The sequence below is a fragment of the Mobula birostris genome, chromosome 6, assembly GCF_030028105.1.
Source record: "Mobula birostris isolate sMobBir1 chromosome 6, sMobBir1.hap1, whole genome shotgun sequence".
Lineage (NCBI taxonomy): Eukaryota > Metazoa > Chordata > Chondrichthyes > Myliobatiformes > Myliobatidae > Mobula > Mobula birostris.
Genome location: NC_092375.1, coordinates 185,784,865 through 185,809,239, shown reverse-complemented (window position 1 = coordinate 185,809,239; position 24,375 = coordinate 185,784,865). Strand labels below are relative to the sequence as shown.

At 45.6% G+C, this 24,375-nt stretch overlaps 1 protein-coding gene across 2 annotated transcripts in view; it reads left to right on the top strand.

Moving 5' to 3' along the window:
* LOC140199640 (bile salt export pump-like) overlaps window positions 1–24,375 on the top strand; it is a 92,282-nt gene that overhangs the window by 8,786 nt on the left and 59,121 nt on the right. The window contains exons 3-5 of one of the 2 annotated variants that reach the window (XM_072262059.1): window positions 421–662; window positions 14,750–14,837; window positions 21,583–21,716. In XM_072262059.1, the coding sequence (XP_072118160.1) occupies window positions 421–662; window positions 14,750–14,837; window positions 21,583–21,716 (464 nt within the window). Of the gene's footprint in view, window positions 1–420; window positions 663–14,749; window positions 14,838–21,582; window positions 21,717–24,375 lie in introns of those variants that run through there. The other variant, XM_072262060.1, reaches the window with a different exon arrangement.

The following is a 24,375-nucleotide window of genomic DNA, read 5'->3' as shown; positions in this document are numbered from 1 at the left end:
TTCTTGTTCCTGAAGCTCTTGCACCTTCTCCCTGATGGCAGCAGTGAGAAAAGCGCACGGCTTAAGTGGTGAGGATGCTGCTTTCCTATAATAGCATCTCATGTAGATGTCCTCAATGGCTGGGGAGGCTTTACCCGTGATATACTGGGCTGAATCCACTAACTTCATGACTCTGCTAATATTGTAGTCTAGTTCATCACCAGGTTGCATGATGATTAAGAACAAGAATGCTAACTCAAACAATGCATTTACAAATCCACTGAAATATTAAATACACAACACTTACCAATTCATTATGTCGCAGCATCCTCACAGTTAGAACATTGTCTTGTTCAGCAACTGCATGGATTTTCCACCAATGGAATATAAAAAGTGATTATTTTTCTTACATGTAATATTTCCTGTTTCTTTTTCTGGTAGTTTCGGTTTGCTTCCTGCTATGAAATTGCTCTGATGGTGTTTGGTGGCCTCTGTGCACTAGTTCACGGCACAGCCCAGCCTGCTGTGTTACTGGTCTTTGGCTTGCTGACAGACACGTTCATCGCATATGACATAGAATTGCAAGAATTAAATGACCCGAACAAAATCTGCATAAATAATACCATCAGTTGGGCCAATGGCTCAGACTACCAAAATCAAAATAACGAGGAAGTGCCCTGTGGGTAAGTGGTTGTTGGATTATATTTCATATTTATCCGGTTTGTAGACTTCTCAAAGAGAAGCCGAGTGAAAGAAGCAGAGAGCGTGGCAACACAGATCCCCATTCATGTCATCATTGCTTTCGTCCCTTTTGCTCTGTTTGACCCATATCCATCAAACCCTTTCCTTTCCATGTCAAGTGCCATATTTGTATCCCTCTTTACCATCTCACATCAATCTAGATCAGGGCTTCCCAACCTGGGGTTCACAGACCCTTAGTTAACTGTAGGCATCTGTGGCATTAAAAAAAAGGGTTAGGAACCCCTGATCTTAGAAGGTACTGAGGCTGACATTGAAGAAGGCTGTGACAGAGCGTGCTCATTAATGCACTGCGTACACATGTGCATTTATACGTGTGCGCGCGCATGCCCACACACTCAGCCCCGTCACTCTGCTCTCGTCGCGCTAAGTGTGCCCACTTCAATGCCTTCTCGCCACTGCCTGAAAGGAGTTTGTATGTTCTCACATGGGATTCCTCCGGGTGCTCTGGTTTCCTCCCACAGTCCAGAGATGTACAGGTTGGCAGGTTAATTGGCCATTGTACATTGTCCCGTGATTAGGCTTGGATTAAATCAGAGCATTGCTGGGTGCCATGGCTCAAATGGCCAGAAGGGCCCATTCCACTCTGTATCTCCAAATATTCTTATAAGCGTCCTAAGCCAAGCTGATTCGCTCATGCTGGCTTTATGCTGCTTTCCTGCCATACACAGCGGAATATCCACGACTTTAGTAATGGGGATGTGTAAATGAGTATATATTGTTAGTATACTGTAATTAAGGTAGACACTCATGCTTATTTTGTAATATGATTGTAATTACATTATGCGGTGCATCATATTCTAATTCATGCGTCATCTAAAGTGAACTTTGTGAGTAATTAAAGATGGTATGTCCTGGTGCCTAATAAACAGGGCTCTTCACTCTCAGTGTGAGAGAGAGATCAAGTGTTCACACTTGACAAAGTACAGAGCTAGTATTGTGTGTTCTGATAAATGGCTTTTTTGTAAATATGGGTGGTTTTCTTTTCATTATTTACACCAGTGAAACCCCTTTTTACTGGGCGTCTGTAGAAACATGGCTCATGGTCCCCTCACTAACAACCACTGGACTCAGCAATGAGAAAATCACCTTTCTTAAACTCCATCTGTCTAGGGTCAGTATGACCTGGGTCATACAAACATAGGAAAGCTACAGCACAATACTGGTCCTTTGGCCCACACTGCTGTGCCAAACATGTACTTACTTTAGAAATTAGCTAGGGTTACCCATAGCCCTCTATTTTTCTAACCTCCGCGTACCTATCTAGGAGTCTCTGAAAAGACTCTATTATATCCGCCTCTATTATATCCGCCTCCACGACAGTTTCCAGCAGCCCATTCCACGCACTTACCGCTCTGCTTAAAAAAATTCTTACTCCTGAAATCTCCTCTGTACCTACTTCCAAGCACCTTAAAACTGTGCCCTCATGTGTTAACCATTTCAGCCCTGGGAAAAAAGCCTCTGACTAACCACACGATCAATACCTCTCATCATCTTATACACCTCTATCAGGTCACTTCCATCGCTCCAAGGAGAAAAGGCCAAGTTCATTCAACCAAAAATGGGTCCCACCAAAACTGGGAAGTTGGGATGTCTCGACCACCTGAACCCCTATCTGAGTGAATACTGTGTAGATACTGCCCCCATCCAACTAGCCATCGGCATGAAATAACAGATTGTACACTGCGTATAATTATAAAGGAAGTATAATTAACCGTTTATAAAGTATATAAACAGTTCTTTGGAAAAATGAAAAGAAAAGAGCCCATTAAATTTAACCCAGTCCAAATGCTCACACAAAGTTGAAGCTCATGTTGTAGTTCTCTTTAACTCACACGCCGGACCCACGGTCTACGTGAAAGCACACACCATCTTGCGAACATCACTTGAAATCCATCTTGAACAAATGGACTCCCCCACGGGAGTATAGGTCATTCTTTCGTGAAGCCGTTCATCTGCACAAGGCACCCCGTGCAACCGGGATGGCATCTTCAGCCATCTTCCTTCCTGTCTTCTCCCAGCTCCCATCAAGAAGACCTCGACCCACACCAGTGTCCATCACCAAAAACCTCTCCGCCCAGCTTTCTCTAGAACCTTCTCCCAATTCCGCCATTCTGATTGGCTGATGCAACATTCTTAAATAGAACATCAAACCCCCTTATCTCTAAGTGAAACCCAAATAATCAGCAGAACCCATTGCTTCTACAGAAAACTATTAAATGAAATATTCTACAGAATTAGAAGCAAAATCCTAACCAGGACATTACACTAATTTTTGTAAGTTTGAATTTTTGTCACACTTAATAAACACCCTTGCACTATAGTGCTAAGTGACTCCAGCCGTCTTTTCTTTGGTCACAACCCACGTAACATAACAGGATTAGGGCTTCTTTCCTTATATTCTCTCAATCCTTTCCTTTCCTCCAGAAACCTTGTTTTTTTTTTCTCCAAGTTACACTGTACCAAATATTCAGCGAACTGTCTTCCAAATCAAGTCTGTTTGATTGTCCTCTCTCTTGTCTAGAAATGAATCACCAGTCAATGCTTTAACTTTCCTGTGCATTGTACCCTGATTCATGGTGCATGATGACAATGTAGCACTTAGTGCAGAGGTTCCCAACCATTTTTATAGCATGGACCCCTAACGTTAACCGATGAGTCTGTGGACCACAGGTTGGGAACCCCTGGCTTAATGCAACATTGCCAGGGCTCACTGATCGGGGTACACTTCCTGCCACTATCTGTAATGAATTTGTACGTTTTACCCATGACTGTATGGGTTTCTTCTGGGTGCTCCAGATTCTTCCCACATTCCAAAGATGTACGGTTAGTGTTACTGATTTGTGGGCATGCTTTGTTGGCATTGGAAGCATGGCAAAACTTGTGGGCTGCCCCAGCACAATTCTTGGACTACGTTGGTGAACACAAATGATGCATTTCACTGTACTTTTCAGTGTTTTGATGTACGTGACAAATTAAAAAGCTAATCTAATTGATTTCCATTGACTCACGGCATGCAGCCTGTCCTGTATAGTATAAGGGGCCTTATAGCAAACAGGGAAAAAAAAATCTGCTTTTGATCAGAGATTAAGGGAGCTAGGGCTTTACTCTTTGGAGAGAAGGAGGATGAGAGGAGACATGATAGAGGTGTACAAGATAATAAGAGGAATAGATACAGTGGACAGCCAGTGCCTCTTCCCCAGGGCACCACTGCTCAATACATGGCTTTAAGGTAAGGGGTGGGAAGTTCAAGGGGGATATTAGAGGAAGGTTTTTTACTCAGGGAGTGGTTGGTGCGTGGAATGCACTGCCTGAGTCAGTGGTGGAGGCAGATACACTAGTGAAGTTTAAGAGACTACTAGACAGGTATATGGAGGAGTTTAAGGTGGGGGGGGAGTTATATGGAAGGCAGGGTTTGAGGGTCGGCATAACATTGTGGGCCGAAGGGCCTGTAATGTGCTGTACCTTCTGTAATGTTCTATGTTCTATAATAATTTTAACTGTCAGGGTCTTTGAAGGTCATAGAGTCAGAGACAACCACAGCACAGAAACAGGCCCTTTGGCCCATCTAGTCAATGCTGAACCAATTAAACTGCCTACTCCCATTGACCTGCAGCTGGACCATAGCCCTACGTACCCCTCCAATCCATGTATCCAACCAAACTTCTTTTAAACATTGAATTTGAAATCACATCCGTCACTTGCACAGGCAGCTTGTTCCACACTCTTGCCACCCTCTGATTGACAAAGTTTCCACTCATGCTCCTCTGAAACATTTCACCTTTCACGCTTAACTCTGTCCTGTAGAATACACATGTGCCCTATTAGGGTGTGATATGCTCGACAAGCACATGAAGGATCTGTGAAGGTCTGGCCCAAACTGGCAATATATGTTAGATTAGATTAGATTATGAAGACATGTAGTCCTCTTTTATTGTCACTTAGTAATGCATGCATTAAGATATGATGCAATATTTCCTCCGGTGTGATATGACAAAACACAGGACAGACGAAGACTGATAAAACTGACAAAACCACATAATTATAACATATAGTTACAACAGTGCAACAATACCATAACTTGATGAAGAACAGTCCATGAGCACAGTAAAAAGTCTCTCAAATGTCCCACATCTCACACAGACGAGAGAAGGAAGAAAAACTCTCCCTGCCATGCCCGACCACAATCCGTCTCTGAGTCATCGGAAAACTTCGAGCTCTGATCAGCTCTCCGACACCGAGTACTGAGCGCCATCTCTGTCTGAATGATTCGACCTCAATCTCGGTCACCAACAGTAGGCAAAGTCGGGGATTTTGAGGCCTACCCTCCGGAAGATTCCCGACCACGCAGTAACAACAGCAGTGAAAGAGCGTTTCAGAAATTTCTCCAGATGTTCCTCTGTACTTTCACGTCCGTCTCCATCAAATCAGAATTGTCCATGGCCCCTATTTAACAGATACGATATCATTTTTCACCAGAGGGCTGCGCACGCGCAGCGCACTGCTCTCTCTCCTCCCGCCGAATTTCTGCAATTTCATGATACATGATTTCCTCAATATTTGTTACAATTTCAACAATATAATGAGGAAACCCCCGAGAACTGTTGTAAACAGCTTATCTATACATTCCAAGATCTTTTAATGAGTTACTCATGTTTTTGGGAGAATTTCATGGAATTCTTATCTCAGGGAATACGTGAGAGAGGTTTCATTTTCTGGTGGACTATTTTGACTGAATTATTGATTAGACAATAGATCTAGTTCATATTAACTTGCTACTCTCCTTAAAACTGGCCTCCTTCTGTCCCTTTACTTAAACCTAGCTTTAGTCACCCTACTAATGACTAATGTAGAGATACAGCATGGCCACAAGCACTTTGATCCATCAAATTCATGCCAGCCATCAAACCTGTTTATGCTTGGTCCTAATCCAATTATATTTTATTCAAATCATCTAGGATGGTGGGGTGGAGATACGCCTCTACCAACAGAGGTGTAAAGTGTTCCTCCTCTCCGCTAGTCTGCAGTTCACCCTTAAGCAAAATGTAGCACCTACATAGTCCTCTGTTCAGAGTTAAATATCACAAGTCATATGCTGGTGCATATCACAAGTTCTGGTTACACCAGGCAGACAATCTCTGAAGGATATTGATAATGGCTGTGGTCACCCGTCTTGGGAAGACACCGCCCAGAAGAAGGCAATAGCAAACCACTTCAGTAGAAAAGTTTGCCAAGAACAACCATGGTCATGGAAAGATCAAGATCGCTCACATCATATGATATGGCACATACAATAACAAGTATACCGTTTTGGATACCGTTGTGGGGGATGACTTCCCGGGAGTTCCATGGAGACAGGGTTACTGGCACTGAGCGTGGGTCCATGGTGCAGAAGAGAAAGAGGGAGAAGAGGGGAGCAGTAGTGACAGGGGACTCCATAATCAGGGGTACAGACAGGAGATTCTGTGGATGTGAACAGGACACCCGAATGGTATGTTGCCACCCAGGTGCCAGGGTCAGGGACATCTCAGATCACGTCCACAGCATTTTGGAGAGGGAGGGAGAGCAGCCAGATGTCTTGGTACATATTGGTACCAATGACATAGTAAGAAAAAGCAAAGAGGTCCTAAAAAGACAATTTCGAGAGCTAAGTAGAAAACTGAGAAGCAGGACCTCCAGCATTGAAGTTTCTGGATTGCTGCCTGTTTCACACGCCAGTGAGGGTAGAAACAGGATGATTTGGCAGATAAATGTGCGGCTGAGAAGCTGGTGCATTGAGGGTTTCAGGTTCTTGGATCACTGGGATCTTTTCTAGGGGAGGTATTGTTACATAACCAGCAACAGTGAATATCAATTGAGACAGGTTATATAAAAACAACCGAGCATTTATTAAACACCGATAAATAATAAAAACAAACGAAAACCTTAACCGGAAGGTAACCGCTACGTGGCCGTTCAACAAGTCGTCACTTGTTACTGGTTCTTAAAGCATTAAATGCGAAAACAGTTCTTAAAGCGGTAAAGTAAGATACAGTTCTTAAAATGGTAAATTCGAAAGTCCAACAGCTTTATACATTCAATTGGGAGAGACTTCTCTGGAGAAGGATTTCTTCATAAACGCGTCTTTCGTGTTGGTTCTGTCCAACGGATTCACGATGCAGGAAATAAACGGCTTAAAACAACTCACCTTAATTTCTACAGAACAAACCTTGCATGAACTTCCTGACTCCTTTGGCAAGAGTTATCTTCGATGCAGGTCGCTACTTCTTCAACGAAGACACAATAAGGTCGATCCTTTGTTAAACTGCCGAACGATACCAACTTCTCTTAATCCTTCGGGTCCTGTACTTTGATTAAGTCTTCACTCTCCAATACTGCTGGAAAAAGGTACATCAACACGTCTAGCAAAAATTGCAGTCCAGCACTATTGTACCTTGCAATAGAACGTAACATTCCGTTTTAAAAATGAAACTGCGTCATAAAAACAATACGCAACAGAAATGGAGACACATCAACGTTCTAGCTGGAAAACTAAAATCTAAAAACTAACTGCGTCACCTGAGGTCTTCCTTTATATACCCGTGGTGAACATGTCATCACGTGACCTCACATTGGCGGGAAAATTACATCAGGTGACCTCCAAAAGACCATTACATCATTCTCACAAAAAAATCACAAGATCTCCTTGAGGTATGTAACAGTATGAACTGTACAAAGGTGATGGGTTGCGCCTGAACCCAAGGGGAACCAAAATTCTCATGGGCAAGTTTGTAGAGTTGTTGGGGAGAGTTTAAGTTAATTTGGCAGGGTAGTGGGAACCAGAGTGAAGGGACTCAGGTTAGGACGGATGGTAAAAAAGCAAAAATACTGCGCAGTCAGAATGTCAGGAAGGGCAGGCAAATGATAGGACAAAATTGCAGCCAGCAGGGTGAGTATCAGTGCATTAGGGACAAAAAAACAAAAGGGTAGCAAATACAGAACTGGAAGTGTTATATTTCAATCCATGGAGTGTAAGAAATAAGGTGGATGCTCTTGTTGCGATATTACAGATTGCCAGGTATGAAGTTGTGGCCATCACTGAATTGTGGCTGAAAGATGGTTGTAGTTGGGGCTAAATGTCCAAGGTTACAGATTGTATCAGAGGGACAGGAAGGTAGGCAGAGGGGGTGGTGTGGCTCTGCTGGTAAAGAATGGCATCAGATCAGTAGAAAGATGTGTCATAGGATCAGAAGATCAGTTAAGAAACTGCAAGGGTAAAATGACTCTGGCGGCAGTTATATACATGTCTCCCCACAGTAGCTGGGATGTGGACCACAGATTACAACAGGAAATAGAAAAGGCACGTCGAAAGGGGAATGTTATGATCGTCATGGGAGATTTCAACATGCAAGTCAATTGGGAAAATCAAGTTGGTAATGGATCTCAAGACAGTGAGTTTGCTGAAAGCCTAGGAGATGGCTTTTTAGTGCAATTTGTCATTGAGTTTGCTAGAGGATCGGGTATGCTGGATTGGGTGTTATATAATGAGCCGGAGGTGATTAGGGAGCTTAAGGTAAAATAACCCATAGGAGATAGTGATCACAATATGACTGAGTTCAACTTGAAATTTGATAGGGAAGAAGTAAAGTCTGACGTAGCAGTAATGACAAAATAGTACAATTGCGGCTGACAAGGGTAATGTAAAAGTAAAAGAGAGGGCATGCAACAAAACAAAAAAATAGTGGGAAGATGGAGGATTGGGAAGTTTCACAGAGAGCAACTAAAAGTATAATTAGGAGAGAAAAGATGAAATAAGAAAGCAAGCTAGCAAACAATATCAAAAGCATTTTCAAGTGTGTGTAAAAAATAGTAAATAAAAGAGAGACGAGAGTGGATATAGGACCACTAGAAAATAAAGCCAGAGAAATAATAAGGAGATGGCAGATGAACTAAATAAGTATTTTACATCAGTCTTCACTGTGGAAGACACTAGCAGTATGCCTGATGTTATAGTGTGTGAAGGAAGGGAGTTGAGTGCAGTTACCTAGGGGTACATAAGTCACCTGGACCAGAGGAACTGCACCCTTGGGTTCTGAAAGAGGTAGTGGTAGAGACCATGGAGGCATTAGTAATGATCTTTCAAGAATCATTGGAGTCTGGCATGGTCCCAGAGGACTGGGAAATTGCAACTGTTACTCCACTCTTTAAGAAAGGAAATTACAGACCAGTTAACCTGACCTCAGTGGTTGGGAAGATGTTGGAGTCAATTGTTAAGGATGAGGTTATGGAGTACTTGGTGACACAGGACAAGATAGGACAAAGTCAGCATGGTTTCATTAAGGGAAAATCTTGCTTGACAAACTTGTTGGAATTCTTTGAGGAGATTACAAGTTGAATAAGACCATAAGATATAGGAGCAGAATTGGGCCATTCAGCCCTTTGGGCCTGCTCCGCCATTCCATCATCCCGGATCCCACACAACCCCATACACAGGCCTTCTCACCATATCCTTTGATGCCCTGACCCATCAAGAAACTATCAACTTCTATTTTAAATGTACCCACAGGCTTTGCCACAGACTGTGGTGGAGGCCAAGCATTCCACAGATAAACCACACTGTGGCTAAAAAAATAATTCTCCTTACCTCTGCTCTAAAAGGTCACCCCAAATTTTGAGGCTGTGCCTTCTGTTTCTAGATACCCACACCATAGGAAACCCTCTCCACATCCACCGTGTCTAATCCTTCCAACATCCAATAGGTTTCAATGAGATCCCCCTGCATTCTTCAAAATTCCAGTGAGTACTGGCCCAAAGCTGCCAAATGCTCCTCTTATGTTAACATCTTCATTCCCAGAATCATCTTCGTGAACCCCTTCTGGACTTTCTCCAATGACAAAACATCCTTTCTGAGATATGGGGCCCAAAACTGTTGACAATACTCCATGTGCAGCCTGACAAGTGTCTTATAAAGGCTCAGCATTATCTTCTATTATATTCATTTCCCTTTGAAATAAATGGCAACATTGCATTTGCATGCTTTACCACAGACTCTACTGGTAAATTAAAGATCTGAGAGCCTTGCTCCAATCCACCTAGGCAAACTCCTCTCTTATGCCTCTGTATTTCCTTTTATTCCATTGCGATACTGATACATGTGAGTTATGCTTCTCCCTCTCAAATTACGGTATGAATTCAATCATATTATGGTCACTGGCTCCTAAGGGTTCCTTTCTGTTAAACTTCCTAATAAGAACTGGGTTATTACACAATACCAATCTAAGATAGCCTTTCCCCAGGTAGGCTCAAGCACAAATTGCTCTAAAAAGCCATCTCAGAACCATTCAACAAATTCCCTCTCTTGCAATCCAACACCAACCAATCCTCTTACAAATTGAAATCCCCCATTACAATTGTGTCATTACCTTTTCCAGCTCTCTTTGCAATCTCAACCCCTCATCTTGGCTACTATTTGGAGGCCTATATATGATTCCCATTATAGTTTTTTTTACCCTTGCAATTTCTTAACTCTACCCACAAAGATATAGCATTCTCTAACCCCATGTCAGCTCTTTCTGTGGATGTACTGTAATTCCATCTCTTACCAAGAGAGCCACCGGCTACGCCTTCCTGCATGTCCTTTCGATACAGAGTTACAGAGTACATCCTCAGATGTTAAGCTCCCAACTATGGCCTTCTTTCAGCCACGACCCAATGATGTCCACAATGTCATACCCACCAATCTCTAATTGCACCACGAGTTTGTCCACCTTATTCTGAATGCAACGCACATTTACATACTGAGCCTTCAGTCCTGCATTCTTTGCATTTTTGAATTTCGCCTCTGTGGTACAATTTAATTTTTTACTCTATTTGCATTTGTACCCAATCATTGGCTTGTCCTTCCTTACATTCATGTTACACCCATCATGTACTTGTAAACCTGCTCCTCAGCTCTATCATACTGCTTCCCATCCCCCTGCCTTATTAGATTAAACCACTCCCAAAGGCTCTAGTAAATCTGCCCATAAGAATATTGGTCCCCCTCAGATTCAAGTGCAACCTGCCCCTTTTGTACAGGTCCCACCTACCCCAGATGAGTTCCCAATTATCCAGAAATCTGAATCCCTCCTCCAATTCTTCAGCCACACATTTATCTGCCACCTCATTCTATTCCTCTCCTCACAGTCGTGCGGCACAGGCAGCAATCTTCTCGGCTTCCTTCCTGACTCCATGTATTCTTTTTTCAGGACCTCATCCCTTTTTCTTCCTATGTCATTGGTACCAATATGTACCATGACACCTGGCTGCTCACCCTCCCTTTTCAGTGTACCCTGGCACCTGGGAGGCAAACTACCATCCGTGTTTCCTTTGTGCGTCCACAGAATCACCTATCTATCCCCCTGGCAAGAGACCCATTTTACTGCTGCCAAACTCTTCAGTTCCCTACCCTTCTCATCTACAGGGCCAGACTCAGTACTAGAGGCATGGCCACTATTGCCTCCCCCATGTAGGGAGCTCCCCCCCCCCAAACAGTACTCAAAATGGAGTACTTATTGTTGAGGGGATGGCTCTCCACTATCTGATGTTCTCCCTTCCCTCTCCTGACGGTCACCCATTTATCTGTCTCCTGTAGCCTTGGGGTGACTACCTCCCTGTAGCTTCTGTCTATCACTGCTTCACTTTCCCTAACAAGCCGAAAGTCATCGAGCTGCAGCTCCGGTTCCTTAACATGGCCTCTAAGGAGGTGCATCTCAATGCACCTGGTGCAGGTGTGGCCATCGGGAAGGCTGGCAGTTTCCTGGAATACCCACAAGCTGACACCCAGAACAGAACACTGGCTCTGTAGACATACTCCCTATTCTCTCTGGAGTTGAATAAGAAATAAGGAAAGAACTTACCTAGCCTCTGCCTGTACTTGCTGAAGCCCTGTTTGAGCCAAAGCCTTACTACTCTGACGATGATGGGTCCGCTAGGCGGTACATCTCCTTTATGGAGACTGGGTTTTTAAAAGCTCTTTGTCAGGCCTGTGCGGGAACACACCTGATGCATCTGCGCAGTACTCCAATCAACGACTTCCATCGAAAAGCTCGCTGCTTTTTCAAGCTCTTTGTTGGACCTGTGAGGGAATGCTCCTGTTGCGTCTGCGCAGTACTCCAGTCAGCAATAGGTAAAGGGGATGCAGCGGATATCGTATATTTGGACTTTCAGGAGGCCTTTGATAAGGTACCACACATGAGGCTGCTTAGCAAGTTAAGAGCCCATGGTATCATAGGAAATTACTGGCATGGTTAGAGTATTGGCTGATTCGTAGGAGGCAGCAAGTGTGAATATAAGGATTCTTTCTCAGTTGGCTGCCAGTGACTAGTGGTGTTCCACAAGGGTCGGTATTGCGACTGGGACTGCTTTTTGTATGCTGTATATCAATTATTTAGATGATGGAATAGATAGTTTTTTTTGCCAGGTTTGCAGATGATATGGAGAGTGGTGGCAGGGCAGGTAGTGTTGCGGAAACAGGTAGGCTGCAGAAGGACTTAGACAGATTAGGAGAATGGGCAAGCGAGTGGCAAATAAACTGCAATGTTGGAAAATGCATGGTCATCCACTTTGGTGGTAGAAATAAATGTGTGGACTATTTTCTCAGTGGGGAGAAAATACAAAAAACTGAGATGCAAAAGGACTTGGGAGTCCTTGTACAGAACACCCTAAAGATTAACGCAGGTAGATTTGATCGCGAGGAAGGCAAATGCAATGTTAGGATTCATTTCAAGAGGTCTAGAATACAAGAGCAAGGATGTAATGCTAAGGGTTTATAAGGCACTGGTGAGGCCTCATCCTGAGTATTGTGAACAGTTTGGGGCGCTTCATCTAAGAAAAGATGTGCTGGTTATGGGAGAGGGTTCAGAGGAGGTTCCTGAGGATGATTCCAGGAATGAAAGGGTTGTCATATGAGGAATATTTGATTCCTGTGTCAGCATTCAGAGGAATTTACAAGGATGGGGGGGTGATCTCATTGAAATCTTTCAAATGTTGAAAGGCCTAGATAGAGTAGTTGTGGAAAGGATGTTTCCCATGGTGGTGGAGTCTAGGACAAGAGGGCACAGCCTCAGGATAGAGGAGCGTCCATTTAAAACAGAGATGCGGAGAAATTTCTTGAGCCAGAGGGTGGTGAATTTGTGGAATTTATTACCACAGGCAGCTGTGGACACCAGGCCATTGGATGTATTTAAGGCAGAGCTTGATAGATTCTTCGTTGGGCACAACATCAAAGGTTACGGGGAGGATACCAGGGAGTTGGGCTGAGGAGGGGAAAAAAGGATCAGCCATGATTGAATGGCAGAGCAGACTTGATGGGCCAAGTGGTCTATTCTGCTCCTATGTTTTTTGGTATTATAACGAATGAATCTCATCAACTCCCCCACATTTTGCAGAAGGGACAACTCACAGCAGCCAATACTATACAGAAGGGGCAACTCACAGCAGCCAATCAACCTGCGTGTCTTTGTGATGAGGGAAAGCATCTAGAGATCTGGAGCACCCAGACTAAACCTACACTGTCATAGGGATAAAGCACCCAAAGTCCGGATTAAGCCTGGGTCTCTGGCACTGGGAGACAGTTTTACCAGGTGTACCACTATGCCACCAATGGAAGACACGCCTTCACCTCCCCTGCCACTGAAATCTGGAATGATCTCCCTTAACCCCCTAATTTTCTATCTTTTTCCCTCCCCTTTAGCACACTCCTTTAAAACTACTTTTATATAAATCTATCGACTCTCTTCTCTTCTGTCCATTATGCTGCTGGTGTTTCGGGCAGCAGTGAAGGTCCTCCATCTCTGGTGGTGTTCAGGGATTCCTTCATCATGTCAATAGCTTCCTCTTGGTTTTCACTACTGTTAGTCATGTAACTCCCAGCAGGAAGCTCAAGAATACTGTCACACACAGATGTAAAAGGATTCTTTATTGCTTTTACCATAACAAGTTTGTTTTACCAGTCAGAGTTGTTAGCCCTGAGCTGAAACCCTGGACTTGGAGGACTGGTGGACCACTCTTAGTCTGGCCTCCACCCTTTGACCTGATTTGCATGTGTGACCCTACCAAGAGCCAAAGCATAAGGTTCCAATTTTAGCCAACGTTGCTCTCCAGGTCATTGAGACACTCAAGTCTCCAAACCATGAAAAAGTTGTAGTCCCCTTGGAGGAAATCGATTGACTATCGCCCTAATATTTCCTTATATGGTTCAACATCAATTGATTTTGTTTTATAATGTTACTGTGGTGTGCCTTCCTAAGGCCTTGTTATGTTATATATGGTAGACCCTTCCGGCACTTTGAGCCGTGCCTCACAACAATCCTCAAATTTAGTCCTAACCTAATCACAGGACAATTTACAATGTACCTATCTAAGAGGCTCTTAAAAGACCCTATTGTACTGTATCCACTTCCACCACCACCGCCAGCAGTGCATTCCACACACCCACCACTTTCTGTGTGAGAAACTTACCCCGACATCTCCTCGGTACCTATTTCCAAGCAACCTAAAACTGTGCCCCCTCGTGTTAGCCATTTCAGCCCTGGGAAAAAGCCTCTGACTATCCACACGATCAATGCCCCTCATCATCTTATACACCTCTGTCAGATCACCTCTCATCCTCCGTCGCTCCGAGGAGAAAAGTCAAGTACACTCAACCTATTCTCATAAGGTATGCCCTCCAATCCAAGCAACATCCTTGTAAATCTTCTCTGCCCTCTCTCTATAATATCCAAAATTAGTTTTGTGAAATTAGTGTTTGCTTTGCATCGGCTGCAGCTCAGTGCAGTACATAAAATTACTACAGTACTGTGCAGAAGTCTTCGGCACCCCGACTATATATTTGCCTCAGACTTTTGCACAGTACTGTATATTTGAGAAATATGACCTTTAATAGATCATAATTTAACAAAACATTGGAAAATTAACAATGCCAACATTGTGATGGATGTCTTATCAATTAACGAAATATGAATTCTATAACTTTTTGTTCTTATATTTTCAGGGTCTTAGACATTGAAAGAGAAATGACCACGTTTGCTTTTTATTACATTGGAATCGGATTCTCTGTGCTAATTTTGGGTTACTTTCAAGTAAGTTATAAGGTCAAGTTACATTTTCAACTCATAGCAACACACACAAAATGCTGCCTGACCTGCTGAGTTCCTCCAGCATTTTGTGGGTGTTGTTTGGATTTCCAGCATCTGCAGACCTGTCTTTTGTTTGTGATTTTCAACTCATATTCATTTATTGAAACTTAAGACATGTTTTCACACTGCGTTTAAACTGAAAGTACTTGCTGCTGTGGAATAATAGTCAGTTATCGTTATGTGTTACATCATATGACGTAGTGATCGTGCTCTTTCCATGGCCATGATTGTTCTTGTCATAACTTTCTACAGAAGTGATTTGCCATTGTTTTCTTCTGGGCAGTGTCTTTACAAGATGGGTGGTTCCAGCCATTATCAATACTCTTCAGAGATTGTCCGCCTGGTGTCAGTGGCCGCATAACTAGGACTTGTGATATGCACCAGCTGCTCACCACCTACTCCCATGGTTTCACGTCATTCTGATTGGAGGGGTGGGGTGACTAAGCAGGTGCTACACCTTGCTCAAGGGTGACCTGCAGGCTAGCAGAGAGAAGCAACACCTTACACCTCCTCTGGTAGAGATGTTTTTCCAACCCACCACGCTAGTCAATTATCAACAATATGTAAAATGTCTTCTGTCTAATCAGGAACATGTAACCTAGGTTAATTAAGCCAAAAGACGTGATGTTAGAAAGCTCTACCACTGGAGGGATGGAAAGAAGGTTTACCGAATTTTTTTTTTCAAAGGAGAACTCAGGGGTAGGGGTGGGTGGGGTGGGGAAGCTATGCAAGAATGAGGTGTGGCTGATGCAGGTGTGAACAAGCAACAGAATGCAGCTAACTACAGAAACTAACTAAGCATAAGTATTAAATGTGGAATTAGTAGTTAGTATCTCCTTTAGTATCTCTCTCTACTTACTGGAAACCCTCAGTGAAACCCCTGGAGGAGAGACGATATTGATAAAAGATTTATTGAAGCTACGGCTATAACGAGCATCAGCTATAGTGAGAAGATATCGGCAGTGAGTAGTGTGTAAGATCTTTACCATATCATCGGGAGTTAGTTCTGTTAAATCATAGCAAAGGATTTGGTCAGTTTTTTTTTGTATAAGTATTGTGAATCAACTTTCTGTGGATGACCCACCGTTTCATCCAATGAACCAAGGAACAAGATGGTGAGCCTCTCAAGATCGCAGAACCAGCACAGGAATGAAATGTTTTAAGACATGGAGGATTTAATATGGTTATGTGGAGACCCACTTTCTGGCACACACGAACCGGCTCACAAAATAGTGTGCACAGGCCCCAAAAAGGGCGCCAGGCCATCTTCACCAGCAGGGGGAAAATCCCGCGCGCAGAAAGGGTCTGGGAATATGCATTCCCCACAGCAGTCCCGCCCCAGGGAGGGCGGGAACGGGAAGGCTTTAAAGCGGGCCGCGAAGTTTGAATAAATCTCTTTATCACAACTCCAACTCACCGACACCGTGTGGTTATTCTAGCACTGTGTGTAGCTCACCGCTACATTTGGTGACCCCGACGGCCCAAACGATATTTGGGCCAGCGATGACCGATGCTGCATCTGTTCACGCAGTTTCGTTACAACTGTCAAGCTTCTGGACGCTGTGACCCCGTCTGTGGTTGAAACAGGCAGAAGCACAATTCCACATTCGGCAGATAACCTCAGAGTCCACTCGCTACTACTACGTGCTGAGCTCTCTCGACCAGGAGACTGCTGCACAAGTTGAGGAGTTTATACAGTCGCCCCCGGAGGACGGCAAATACACAGCATTTAAAGCCCTGCTCATAAGGACTTTTGGACTCTAACGGTGCGAACGAGCACGCCGCTTAATGCACCTGGATGGTTTGGGAGACAGGCCGCCGTCAGCATTAATGAACGAAATGCTGGCCCTGGCTGAAGGACACAAACCCTGCCTTATGTTTGAGCAGGCGTTCCTAGAGCAACTGCCCGAGGACTTACGCCTGCTACTGTCCGACACAGATTTCAGCGACCCCCAGGAGGTGGCGGCCCGAGCAGATGTGCTGTGGAATGCCAAGAAGGAGAGAGGGGCATCCATCGCACAGATCACCAAGCCGCGTGCCCAACGACAGACCAGACCAGGCCCGGCAGCAGAGTCCAACGAACAATGGTGCTTCTACCACCAGCGGTGGGGCACAGAGGCCCGCCGCTGTAGATCACCCTGCAAAGTCCCGGGAAACGCCAAGGCCCAGCCGCCGCCGATCGCTACGGCGGCTGGCCATCAGGACAGCCTCCTGTACATCTGGGACAAGCAGTCGGGACGCCGATTTTTGGTCGACACTGGAGCAGAGATCAGCGTTTTACCCCCGAGTTACGACACCCGCAACAGAGAACCGGGACCCACCCTGAGGGCCGCAAATGGCAGCACAATACGAACCTACGGCACCCGCACGGTGCGGCTACAGTTCAGCTCCAGCCGGTTCACATGGGACTTCACATTGGCTGCCATAGCCCAACCACTCCCGGGGGCGGATTTTCTGCGAGCCCACAGCCTGCTGGTCGACCTGCAAGGGAAGCAATTAAGTCCACGCCAAGACTTTTCAAACGTTCTCACTGGGTGAAGCAAAGTTGCCAGCCCCACACCTGGAATCCATCACGCTGTGCAACGATGAATTCACCAGGGTCCTGGCGGATTTCCCATCAGTACTGACACCGCAGTTCACAGCAGCCATACCCAGACACGGAGTCCAGCACCACATCTCGACCCAGGGACCACCCCTCCACACCCGTGCTCGAAGGCTTCTCCCGGACAAGCTCCGACTGGTGAAGGAGGAGATAAAGAAGATGGAGGAATTGGGGATCATACGACGGTCCGACAGCCCATGGGCCTCCCCCCTGCACATGGTGCCCAAGGCAATGGGGGGTTGGAGACCATGCGGTGACTACCGCAGACTGAACGAGGCTAAAACACCAGACCGCTACCCTGTGCCGCACATTCAAGACTTCGCAGCAAACCTACATGACGCAAGGATCTTTTCCAAGGTAGACCTCGTCCAGGGATCCAATCAAATCCCGGTACATCCGGACGACATCCCCAAAACAGCACTCATCACCCAGTTCGGACTTTTCGAATTCCTCCGAATGCTGTTTGGTCTAAAGAATGCTGCACAGACTTTCCAGCGGCTAATGGACGCGGTGGGACGCGACCTGGACTTTGCATTCATCTATTTGGACGACATCCTCATAGCCAGCAGTAGTCGGCAGGAGCATCTGTCCCACCTCCGCCAGCTCTACTCCCGCCTGAGCGAATTCAGCCTTACAATCAACCCAACCAAATGCCAGTTCGGACTCGATACCATCGACTTCCTGGGCCACAGGATTACTAAAGATGGGGCAACCCTGCTGCCCGCCAAGGTAGACGCGGTCAGCAACTTCCCCCGACCCAACACAATCAAAGACTTGCAGGAATTCGTGGGTATGGTGAATTTCTACCACCGTTTCCCCCCCCCCCCCCTCAGCAGCCCGAACCATGCGCCATTTGGTTCACTCTAATGTCGGGTAAGGGCAAGGACATTACCTGGGACGAAGAGGCCGCAGCCGCTTTCGTTAAAACCAAAGAAGCCTTGGCAAATGCCGTGATGCTAGTGCACCCCAGAACGGACGTTCCTACTGCCCTCACGGTGGACGCATCCAACACAGCAGTCGGTGGAGCGCTGGAACAACTCATCGAGGGTCGTTGGCAACCCCTGGCGTTCTTCAGCAAACACCTACGACCACCCGAACTCAAATACAGTGCTTTCGACTGGGAGCTATTGGCACTATACCTGGCAATCCGGCATTTCAGGTACTTCTTAGAAGGTAGGCCCTTTACCGCATTTACAGACGACAAACCGCTTACCTTTGCATTCATGAAGGTGTCCGACCCCTGGTCGTCCCGCCAGCAGCGACATCTGTCCTACATCTCCGAGTACACGACGGACATCCGGCATGTCTCGGGAAAGGACAACGTCGTGGCGGACGCACTATCCAGACTTACCATACAGGCCCTGTCCCAGGGGGTGGACTATGCAGCGCTGGCAGAGGCACAGCAGGCAGATGCTGAGATCCCCAGTTACAGGACTGCAGTCTCCGGTTTGCAGCTCCAAGACCTCCCTGTAGGCCCAGATGAAAGAACTCTACTATGTGACGTAGCTACCGGCCAACCCCGGCCCGTCGTCCCAGCACCTGGCGCCGGCGGGTTTTCGAATCCATTCACAATTTAGTGCACCCCTCCATCAGGACAACTGTCCGGCTGGTCTCCAACAGGTTCGTGTGGCATGGGCTGCGTAAGCAGGTCAGTGAATGGGCCAAAACGTGCATGCAGTGCCAAACGGCCAAGGTGCAGCGGCACACCAAGGCTCCGCCGCAGCGGTTCGAACCCACCCGCCAGAGGTTCGACCACATCCACGTGGATATCATGGGGCCCCTGCCAGTGTCGCGAGGAGCGCGGTACCTCCTAACTATGATAGACCGGTTCACCAGATGGCCAGAGGCAGTCCCGCTCACCGACACCACCGCCGAATCCTGCGCCCGAGCACTGATCGCAACCTGGGTAGCCCGCTTCGGGGTACCGGCCCACATTACCTCCGACAGGGGCACCCAGTTCACCTCCAGCCTCTGGTCGGCTATGGCCAACCTTTTAGGATCGCAGCTAGACCACACAACTGCCTACCACCCACAGTCGAACGGACTAGTGGAGCGTTTCCACTGTCACCTGAAGTCGGCTCTCATAGCCCGCCTGGAGGGGCCTAACTGGGTGGACGAACTTCCCTGGGTCCTGCTCGGAATCCGCTCGGCACCCAAAGAGGATCTGCACACCTCGTTGGCCGAGTTGGTGTACGCACACCCCTGGTCGTCCCAGGAGAGTTCATACCAGCCCCAAGGGGGCAAGAGGAAGAACCCACAGCTGTCCTGGACAGACTACGGGAGAGGCTCGGTAACCTGGCCCCCATACCCACTTCACAGCACGGACAGAGCCCGACCTGCGTACCCAAAGACCTGCAGAACTGTAAGTTTCTTTTTGTACGACGGGGGGGACACCGGGCACCGCTACAGCGGCCCTACAAGGGGCCATTTAAGGTGATCATGAACAACGGGTCCACGTTCATGCTGGACATTGGGGGGAGAGAGGAGGCTTTCACGGTGGACCGACTCAAACCGGCCCATGTGGACTTGGCGCAGCCGGTCCAGGCTCAGGCACCGCGGCGCAGGGGCAGACCTCCCAACCAGAGGCTGATCCAGACTGTGGACATTGGGGGAGGTATCGCCGGTTCTGGGGGCGGTTATGTGGTGACCCACTTTCTAGCACCCACGAACCGGCCCACGAAACAGCGCGCGCAGGCAGAGGGCCGGCCCTAGAAGGGGCGCCAGGCCATCTTCACCAGCAGGGGGAAAATCCCGTGCGTGGAAAGGGTCTGGGAATATGCATTCCCCACAGCAGTCCCGCCCCAGGGAGGGTGGGAACGGGAAGGCTTTAAAGCAGGCTGCGAAGTTTGAATAAATCTCTTTATCGCAACTCCAACTCACCGACTCCGTCTGGTTATTCCAGCGCTGTGTGTAGCACACCACTACAGTTAGATGTATAGATTTATTATTCGAAGGATCTGAATTTGATTTTCTGGAAGAACTGATTATTTTTGCAAAGACTTTGATAAGTGACAGAATGAGATTTACTTTGTTTAAAAGTTGGAGAACTTGTTATGCAAGGAACTTGTTATGTGTGTGTATATGTATATAATTAGTATTTTTCTGGCATTGAATTTGAATTTGTAGACATACTGACCCGAAACTGAAACTGAGGTTAACCATAATAATTCAATTAATTAGTTTCCTATCTAACTAGGGATAAACAGAAGGGCAAATGTTAGTCTGTTGACCTTTAAATATGGAATAAGACTGGATCCAATTAGTTAGAGAAATTGGAATAATAAAGGTTACTCTGATGAATTTCACTGATTCTAGCTAAAAAGGAATTTGGTTTTCATTTGATATCCAAGATTTGGAACCTAAAACAGAATATTGCAATTTTGAATTGTGCTTACCCATGTAAATATTTTGTACATATTGCTAAAATTTATAAACAAACTTGCCTCCAGAAGTGTGTGTTTTCTATTCACTACCTCCTTCCAATACTTAGAACTTCTGACAGCATAGTGTAGTACTAGCACTTAGTGCAGGATTATGTAATTTGATTTTCTCATAAAAAATGTGGCAACCAGTCACATGAGATAAGACGAGCACTACACTGATGTTACAAATACTAATAGTAATTCAAATACAATTTACCTTGTGAACAACAACCTTCTAATTACTGAGACCTAAATATAACAAAAGGATTGTTGAAGGACTGTTAGATTGCTTATATTTGTTAGTTTTTTTAGACATAATGTCTACATCTTGTACTCATAAATCATGATTAGGTTGAGTTGGACATCTAGTAAATTTCCATCTCTTTTCCCACTACCATAAATTACCTTCACAAATGCAACTTTAGGCACTAGGTTTATGTGTTTGCATTCAATACACATTGAAAAACTTACACCTGAAGCAGAGTGAGAAGGCCTTGTTATAATTATTCTGGGAAAAATTGAAACAAGAATCGAGTGTTAGGTAACAGTGTGCCAACTTATCCACTATATCCATAAATTCCCTTTGCTGACCTTGCAAAGCTAGAAGAGAACACTGATAATTATGAAAGTGTTTGTATAATTTTGTTTCTTCTACTTTTGCTAGATATGTTTCTGGGTCACAGCGGCTGCACGTCAGATTCAAAAGATCAGAAAAGCTTACTTTCGACAGATAATGAGGATGGAGATGGGTTGGTTTGACTGTAATTCGATTGGAGAATTGAACACAAGGATGTCAGAGTAAGCATGTTATCTCTGTGAAGTTGCATCTTTCTGGGTATAAAAGCAATTCCTCGCCTAGGTTCAGTTAGGAGTCTTGCTACCGGGGGAGGGCGGCAGGCTGGCGTAGTGGTTAGCACAACGCTTTACAGTGCAGGCGACCTGGGTTCAGTTCCTGCCGTTGCCTGTAAGGAGTTTGTCTGCTCTCGAGTGGCTTTCTTCCGGGTGCTCTTGTTTCCTCCCACAGTCCAAAGACCTACCGTTTGCTAGGTTGATTTGACATTGTATATTATTCTGTGGTTAGGCAAGGGTTAAACTGGGGATTGCTGTGGTGCAGCTCAAAAAGCCAGAAGGGCCTGCTCCATGCTGTATTTCAATAGATAAATAAATCCTGTTTTGTTTATCCTCTGTCGTTCCCCTTTCCTTCTTCCTAACAACTTGTCTGGCCCTTCTCCCTGGTTTGCCCTACCACAAGGGGAATGGAAAGCTTTCCATTTGTGTGGAAAGAACTGATCTTTGCAGAAGCCAAGATGATACCCTACAGCACCTGGCATCCATTCCCCCTGGAAGTTAGCAAATTTAGGAATTCTAAGAAACATCAGATGGTAGAACCATTGTACTTCCCAGCAACTAACTTGCAAGCAGGAGATGATCCTGTTAAGTAATGGTGTTGGTATTGGTTTGGTTTATGATTATCACATGTACCAAGATACTGTGGAAAAAAATTTGTCTTACAGCAACACACACAAAATGCTGGAGGAACTCAGCAGGCCAGGCAGCATCTATGGAAAAGAGTACACAGTCAACGTTTCAGGCCGAGACCCTTCATCAAGACTGGAATGGAAGGGGAGAGGTCAGAGTAACTGAGTGACTTCTCCTCTTCCTTTCCCGTCCTGAAGGAGGATCTCAGCCCAAAGCATCGGCAGTTTATTCATTTCCAAGAATGCTGCCTGACCTGCTGAGTTCCTCCAGCATTTCGTGTGTGTTGCTTTGTATTTCCAGCATCTGCAGATTTTCTTGAGTTTGCCTTACGTACTGTTTATACAGATCAAGTCATTACACAGGGCATTGAGCTAGATTAAGGTAAAACAATAACAATGCAGAGTAAAGTCTAACAGCTACTGAAAGAGTGCAAATGCAATTAAACAATAATGTGCAAGATCAGCAGGAGGTAGACTGTGAAGGTGAGAGTCTATCTTACCATACAAGAAGTCCATTCAAGAGTGGGATAGGAGCTGTATCTCGAGCCCGGTGGTATGTACTTCCAGGTTTCTGTATCTTCTGACTGATGGAAGAAGGGGGAAGAGAAGATATCTGGGGTGAGTGAGGTCTCTGATTTTGCCTGTTGCTTTGCTTAGGCAGAGTCCATGGAGAGGAGGCTGGTTCTTATGATACGCTGAGCTGTGCCCACAACTGTCTGTAGTCTTCTGCGGTCACGTGTGGAGCAGTTGCCATACCAAGCCATTATGCATCCAGACAGAATGCTTTCATTACAGGCTCTGGGCCTGTATTCACCAGAATTCAGAAGAATGAGGAGTGACCTAATTGAGGCCTATTAATGGTGAAAGGCCTTGTTAAAGTGGATGTGGAGAGGATCTTTCCTATGGTGGGAGAGTCTAAGACCAGAGGACACAGCCTCAAAAAAGAGGCACATCTTTTTAGAATGGAGATGAGGAGGAAGTTCTTTAGCCAGACAGTGGTGAATCTGTGGAATTCTTGGCCACAAGTAGCTGGGGAGGCCAAGTCTTTTTGTATATTAAAGGCAGAGAAAGCCTGCAGATGCTCGAAATCCAAGCAACACACACAAAATGCTGCAGGAACTCGGCAGGCCAGGCAACATCTATGGAAAAAGAGTTCAGTTGACATTTCTGGTCGAGGCCTTGCTGAAGGGTATTGGCCGGAAACGTTGACTGTACTCTTTTTCATAGATGCTGCCTGGCCTGCTGAGTTCCTCCGGCATTTTCAAAGGTCCAATGTAATGTCAGAGAAATGTATACAATATACATCCTGAAATGCTTTTTTCTTTGCAAACTTCCACAAAAACAGAGAAGTGCCCCAAAGAATGAACGACAGTTAAACATGAGAACCCCAAAGTCCCCCCTAACTCCCCCCTCCCGTGCGTAAGCGGCAGCAAGCAACAATCCCCCCTCCCCCCACCGGCAAATAAAGCAAGCATTAGTACCGAGCACTCAAGTGTAAGCAAGGCATTAGCAGACACCGACTTGCAGTTACCCCAAAGACTTCACGTTTCATTCAGCATTCGACATACCACAGGTTCTCCCTCTCCATAATAAGGGAGAGGGAGGAATCTCCATTTTCCCAGCGAGCGGGGAGACATAACAACAACTCGCTGGTTTACAATGTTAGAAGTCCGTTACGGTGCTTTTTTCGAGCTCTGTGCCAAAAGATCACAAGGATCTGGGGTCTTTGGGCCCACAGCAGTTTTGTGTGTATTGCTATATCTGCTCCTATATCATCGGGTCTCATGGTCATTAAGGGTTCCTAGGTGTCGCTAAATACATTAATCTATGCAAGGTGAGGAGAGGGTGATCTCCAGTTTATTGGTTTCAGAATCAGTTTATGTGATGCCAGACAGTGTGACACGTGTCACATATGTACATGTGTGTATCAACTGCTATTTTGGAACTTTTTGGTACATGTAAGTAATACTTAAATGATG